Source organism: Bison bison, unplaced genomic scaffold (assembly GCF_000754665.1).
Source record: "Bison bison bison isolate TAMUID 2011002044 unplaced genomic scaffold, Bison_UMD1.0 scf7180017864135, whole genome shotgun sequence".
Classification (NCBI taxonomy): Eukaryota; Metazoa; Chordata; class Mammalia; order Artiodactyla; family Bovidae; genus Bison; species Bison bison.
Genome location: NW_011494707.1, coordinates 6,748,719 through 6,755,401, shown reverse-complemented (window position 1 = coordinate 6,755,401; position 6,683 = coordinate 6,748,719). Strand labels below are relative to the sequence as shown.

Below are 6,683 nucleotides of genomic sequence, written 5' to 3'. Positions count from 1 at the left end.
TTCAAGAGGCAGGTCAGGTGGTCTGATATTCCCATCTCTTTCAGAATTTTCCAGTTTATTGTGATCCACACAGTCAAAGGCTTTGGTGTAGTCAATAAAGCAGAAATAGATGCTTTTCTGGAACTCTCTTGCTTTTTCCATGATCCAGCGGATGTTGGCAATTTGATCTCTGGTTCCTCTGCCTTTTCTAAAACTAGCTTGAACATCTGGAAGTTCACGGTTCACGTATTGCTGAAGCCTGGCTTGGAGAATTTTGAGCATTACTTTACTAGCGTGTGAGATGAGTGCAATTGTGCGGTAGTTTGAGCATTCTTTGGCATTGCCTTTCTTTGGGATTGGAATGAAAACGGACCTTTTCCAGTCCTGTGGCCACTGCTGAGTTTTCCAAATTTGCTGGCATATTGAGTGCAACACTTTCACAGCATCATCTTTCAGGATTTGGAACAGCTCAACTGGAATTCCATCACCTCCACTAGCTTTGTTCGTAGTGATGCTTTCTAAGGCCCACTTGACTTCACATTCCAGGATGTCTGGCTCTAGGTGAGTGATCACACCATCGTGATTATCTGGGTCGTGAAGATCTTTTTTGTACAGTTCTTCTGTGTATTCCTGCCACCTCTTCTTAATGCACACCTCAGGGGAAGACAAAGACCTGGAAAATGGCCCCCTTATAAAGGATTTAAACTTCTGAAAAGCACAACTCTCTGAGTTTGCCCACGCACCTTTTTGCAGGCACTTTTCTTTTCAACAAACTTTTTACTTTACTCGTACCTTCTGCCTCCTCTCCTGAATTTGTTCTTGACCAAGTGGGCAAGGGCTAGGGCTAGGGACTCAGGCCCTCACTGCTGGCTCCTGTGGTCCAGGGGTTAGGACTCCCCGTTCAGGAAACTAAGAGCTGGCTGCCAGCTACTGCTCACTGCTACTTGCTGCAAGCTGCCGCTGATTGCTATGTGTGTCCAAAATCAAGAGGAACTTGGCAAGTCTGAGCAACAGGAAGGCCAGTGTGATGGGACCATGATGTGAGAGGAAGACAGGCAGGAAGGAGCCGGGGGGTGGGATGGGACTCACACAAGGCTGGTGGTCCTAGTGACAAGTGTGTATATGTGTGTGTTAGTTGCTCAGTTCAGTTCAGATCAGTTCAGTAGCTCAGTCATGTCTGACTCTTTGCGACCCCACGGACTGCAGCCCACAAGGCTTCTCTGCCCATAGAATTCTTTAGGCAAGAATCCTGGAGTGGGTTGCCATTCCCTTCTCCGGGGTGAGGAGTATGAGCTTCACTAAAAGGGCAAAGGGGAGCTCTCAAAGACTGTTAAATAAAGGGAGGCTAGGAGGATGAGGTTGGAAATGAAACCCAGGGAGCCCAGCTCTTCATCTCCATTCTCAGATAAATAACCAAACTGCTGACTCCAATATCCTAACTTAAAGTGGCCAGACTGTCACAAAGCCTCACTGCAGAACCCACAGGTAATTCCCACAGTATGCATGAGCCCTACCAACTAAACTGCTGAGACAAAATAAACATTTTAAATACATTTCCCGCACTTTCCTTGTTTTTGTAGTTAGTTGCTCAGTTATTTTCGACTCTGTATGACCCTATGGACTGTAGCCCGCCAGGCTCCTCTGTCCATGGAATTTTCCAGGCAAGAATATTGGAGAGGGTTGCCATTCCCTTCTCCGGGGGATCTTCCTGACCCAGGGATCGAACCTGGGGTCTACACACATTGTAGGTAGATTCTTTACCATCTGAGCCACGAGGGAAGCCCTTCCCTTACCAAGGCAAAATAACCAGTCACGAATAAATCTACAACCTCATCAAACCAAATATTCAAGCACCCTCACTTTTTGGTCCATCATCTCTGTATTCAGTGGTTCTCAACTGGGGGTAATTTTGCCCCCCAGGGGACATAAGTGACAATGTCGAGAGACACTTTTGGTTGTTATGACTTGTGGCTGCTTCTGGCATCTCGTGGGCAGAGGTCAGGGATGCTGCTCAACACCCCACAGTGCACAGGACAGCCTCCACAGCAGAGAATTATCTGGCATGAAACGTCAATAGGGCTGTGACTGTGAAAACCCAGGGTTAATCAAACAGAAGGCAGTGTGGATCCCACCATGATCCCGAGTCTTCTTCCAATTAACCTAGCTCATGCTGCTTATGAACCTTACTTTATAGCATGTATTTGAAAGTAATGACAGATCATTTCTTAAAACAATAGGTCCAAGGGATCTTCCTGACCCAGAGATTGAACCTCTGTCTCCTGTGTCTCCTGCACTGGCAGTGCCTCCTAGAAAACCCTCGTTAGTCTGGACCCAACTATCATACACTTTCTCTAAGGCACACAAGGCTCAATGGGCATATGATCATCAGCAAAGAAAGGATTTTGCTCTGAAATGAAAACTATGGCACAAACCAGCATCCCCCAAAAGTAGACTCCAGGAGAAAGTAATCTTAAGACATAAGGAGTTGCTGTCTAGACAACAAAGAGGTGCAGGCAAATGTGTCTGGGACATGCAGGATTAACCAAAATTAAATAGGTTGTTTTTTTTTTTTTTCCCCTCCCTGTAGGACTTATCAGAGCCTTTAAGTGTCCAACAGGGAAGGAATCAGAATTTGTACTATTTTCCAAGCTTGTTTGAGCCCAGGACTCTTTATTCCCTAAATAGTAAGATGAATTTGCTGCAGACCATGCTCAGGAAATGCCGGTGTCAACAAAACTCTGGAAGAAAATATCCCCAACCCCAGGGAAGGGTTTTGGGGGCAGGGGACAGAGCTAAACGCCAAACAAGGCTCCTGATTCTGATGCGACACATCTGTTCACTAAGGCAGCCTCTTAAACTCTCTCCCAAGACATACTGCAACTCAGTTCAAAACACTTTGTTTTTAAAAGCAGTAAAAACAGTCTCCCTTTAGCCCCATATTAAGAATCCAACAAACACTGAGAATTTAAATAAGTCCCTTAAAAAGAATTCTCCAAGGAAATATTCCAATGACATCAATAAAAAATTTTAAGTGTTGTTACATTTGCCAAAAGAGATACAAAGAGAACCACAAAGAGAAAGAACAAGCCTGAGAAAGCCATGCTTAAGGAGGGCCCGGGATGCACACTGCAGGCCGGCGATGGGGAGGGAGTTGAGGGCAGAGGGTGGACCAGTGGGCATTCATGTGTTTACTAAATATTTATCCAGTGCCTACTACATCCTGGGCACTATTCTAGGTGCTGAGACACAGCAGGAACTAAATGACACCACAATCTTGCCTTCCAGGACGGGAGAGAAGAAGAGAACAAAAGGAGTTCCCACCTGCTTAACAAGCTCATAAAAGGAAACGCCGCATAGCCCTTTGGCCTTCCCCTTGGCAGTGAGTTACCTGGCTCCCACCCAGGCCTCCTACCTTGACAGTCACGTGTCCCTCCACCTTGTCCATCTCGGCCAAGAGCGCTGAGAGTAGAGACGATTTCCCACAGCCCACCTGGCCCACCACGGCCACCAGGGAACCTTCCGGAACAGAGAAGGTGATGCTGAAACGACATGACACACCCTGGGCTCAGATGGGGGAGCCTGGCTTCCCGACGCTGGACGGGCCCCGAGTGGGGAGAGAGGGAAGGCAGGGTTGTCTGGAGTCTTTGAGGCCTGGACATCACTCCTGCTGTTCTTACAACGAACTTATTAGTTCAGGGAACTGCCTCAGAGGCTTCTGTGCCAGGCTGGACACAGCTGCATCTTAGGAAAGACCCCTGCAGGAGCGACCGAGACAGGAGAAGGGGGCTTGAGTGGAGGGGGATCCACTTCACCTGGGGGCATGATGCAGGTGCTCAAGGAAGGGTGCGTGTGTGCTCAGTCACTCAGTCATGTCCAACCCTTTGCGACCCCACAGACTGTAGCCCACCAGGCTCCTCTGATCATGGGATTCTCCAGGTAAGAATACTGGAGTGAGCTGCCATGCCCACCTCCAGGGGATCTTCCCGACTCAGGGATCGAGCACACATCTCCTGCACCTCTTGCATTGCAGGTGGATTCTTTACTACTGAACCAATAGGGACGCTCAACAAAGAGGCCACGCCAAAACCAAGCCTAGAGGAAGGGTGAGCACAACCCAGACACCTGGGGACAGCGTGAGGAAAGGCCTATGGGTGTGAAATCACAGGCGTGACCACAGGTAGACAGGTCAATGACACAAGATGAGGCAGGGAGTGGGAGGTCAGTCCTGAAGAGGTGGGTGGGTGGTGTCCAGACCCGAGAGGGCCCCAGAGGACACACTTCCCAGCTGGAAGCCAGACAGGAGGGCCTAACACAATTGAATCAGAGTTTCAGAAACATGTCTCTACTGACATGGCCCTTTGGCGGATATAACAGTAATCGTATTGGGTTGGCCAAAATGTTTGTTTGGGGTTTTCCATAAACTGCTACGGAAAACTCCGAACACACGTTTTGGCCAACCCAACACAACAGGCTCAACACTCTGCTGACAAGATGGGCGTCACACGACGTAGGACCACGCCCAGCCCTCCACAGCAGACAGCAAAGTGGAGATGGGGAATCCCACCCACTGGGGAAGGGTGGGCATGTCCAGGGCCTCCTTGGGTTCACCTATACATCAGCTGCACTTTCCAAGCTCTGCTATTATGATTTCAACATATTGGTGGAAAGGCTGATGGCTTTTGCTCCCATTGTTCAATTCTTCCGTACCTGCTACGTGGTCACACTGATTGTTCTTTTGTTCTATGCTGGGAGGGGAATGGATGAAGGGGCCAGAACAGAACAGTCAGCCTAGGGAGGCAGCTCCTGTGATCACCCAGGCAAGACGGGAACATTGCACAGGTATGGATGGAGAAACCTGGGGTCGGTGGGGGTTGACGGGTGGATATTCAATGGGTTGGTCAAGGGAGGGTGATGGGAACAAGAAGGTCTTTGAGGCTAGAAGGACAGACAGAGGGACAGAGGCACAGACAGACTACTCACTTATGAAGCAGGACAAGAGAAAAGCTGAAGTTGAAGCTGACATGAGTTAAGTTAAACATAAGGAAGAACTTCCTAAACATGCAGTCCCATCCAGGGTAGTGTTACACAGACTCGTTTCTCCAGAAAGTCTGATCTGCCCCTCCCCACATCCTCAAATAAAATACAGCAGTAATTTGGCTACTCAGTAAGGGGGCAATTATTTGGGGGCATGCTGCTGCTGCTAAGTCACTTTAGTCATGTCTGACTCTGTGCCATCCCATAGACGGCAGCCCACCAGGCTCCCCCATCCCTGGGATTCTCCAGGCAAGAACACTGGAGTGGGTTGCCATTTCCTTCTCCAATGCATTAAAGTGAAAAGTGAAAGTGAAGTCGCTCAGTCGTGTCCGACTCTTAGCAATCCCCTGGACTGCAGCCTGCCAGAATCCTCCGTCCATGGGATTTTCCAGGCTAGAGTACTGGAGTGGGGTGCCATTGCCTTCTCTGTTTGGGGGCATGGGTGGGTATAAATCTGGCCCCTAAAAATGTCCCGTCTGGCCCTGTGATGGGGGACTCCTTAAGGAAGTCTGAGATCCCCGGAGCAAGGCCTGCAGTTGGAAAGAACTCAGAGGCATTTGCAAGTAGCCAGGGAAGCAGGTCAATTCCCAGGATGCTGTGACTTATAAAAATAAGGACTGAGGTGGGCAGTGTCCCAGACATGGAAATGGTGGGAAAGGGTGAACCAGGCAGCTGGGGGAGAGGATGGATAACAACCCAGACTGATACCACACGTGAGCGGACAAGTTTTCAGCAGACCCAAGCCTTCCTGCCACCATCACAACTTCTGACCCACCAGTCAATCAGTGTGCTGTCTCTTCTGGCACAGCGATTGGCTCAGGGAGAAGCACGTGACCCAACCTGGGCCAATAAGAGACTGGGTCTCCTGATGACATACGAGGGACACCTGGAGTCGATGGGGGCCACTTAGATCTTGAGGGAAGAGGACGTCTGAGAAGGAAGCAGCACAGATAGCTGAGGAACAAGGACACGAAGGAGAGGCACTGTCTGAGTCCCTGGATCACACCAAACCTGAACGTGAACCTTGGCAGTTATGTGAACCAGAAGGCTTGTTGCCTAAGCCTATCTGGGCAAGGTTCGAGTCACTCGTAGTCTGAGGGAACCCTCTGAGCCAGGCCCACGGTCATCTGCTCCTCCCCAAAGCCCAAGCAGGTGCGACGGGACCAGCCGGATGAGCCGAACTGATGCTCAGAAAGGCAGAGTGACCCATTCATGGTTACAGAGCTGGAGTTCGGCTGGAATTCGGACCTGCGTTTGCCCAGAGCCCCGTGGCTCTCTCCACGTCCCACTTACCCATGCAGCGTGGGGGGGTCATTCCTGGCCCACGTGAACGTGGCGTTCTTCACGGTGATGCTGTTCGTGGCTCCAGCTGGAAGGCACCAGAGATATAACACGTCAGGCGCAGGTGCAGCCGTGGCCTGCGCTTGAACAGCAGGCTCTTACTTTTTGTTTTTCCTTATCAGGTTGTTCAACTCCAGAGGCTGGACACCCATGCTAGGCATTATCTGGTCACATCAGTCACTGTTTCTGAAGAACTTCAACCAGCAGCTCTGGAGACGGCCTCCACCCAGAGAGCCGAAACCACGAGAGGGCTCTGCCTTTGAAAGATAGGCGGCCGCACAATCTGGGAGGGCCAGGGACACCCGGGGCCTCCCGCACTCATCCCTGGG

At 50.2% G+C, this 6,683-nt stretch overlaps 1 protein-coding gene across 2 annotated transcripts in view; it reads right to left on the bottom strand.

Annotated features, from left to right (window-relative positions):
- Window positions 1-6,683, bottom strand: part of ABCC1 (ATP-binding cassette, sub-family C (CFTR/MRP), member 1) — a 131,144-nt gene that overhangs the window by 41,805 nt on the left and 82,656 nt on the right. For both annotated transcript variants that reach the window (XM_010839896.1, XM_010839897.1), the window contains exons 15-16: window positions 6,307-6,382; window positions 3,392-3,518 (exon numbers count right to left, since the gene is read on the bottom strand). In XM_010839896.1, the coding sequence (XP_010838198.1) occupies window positions 3,392-3,518; window positions 6,307-6,382 (203 nt within the window). The remainder of the gene's footprint in view (window positions 1-3,391; window positions 3,519-6,306; window positions 6,383-6,683) is intronic.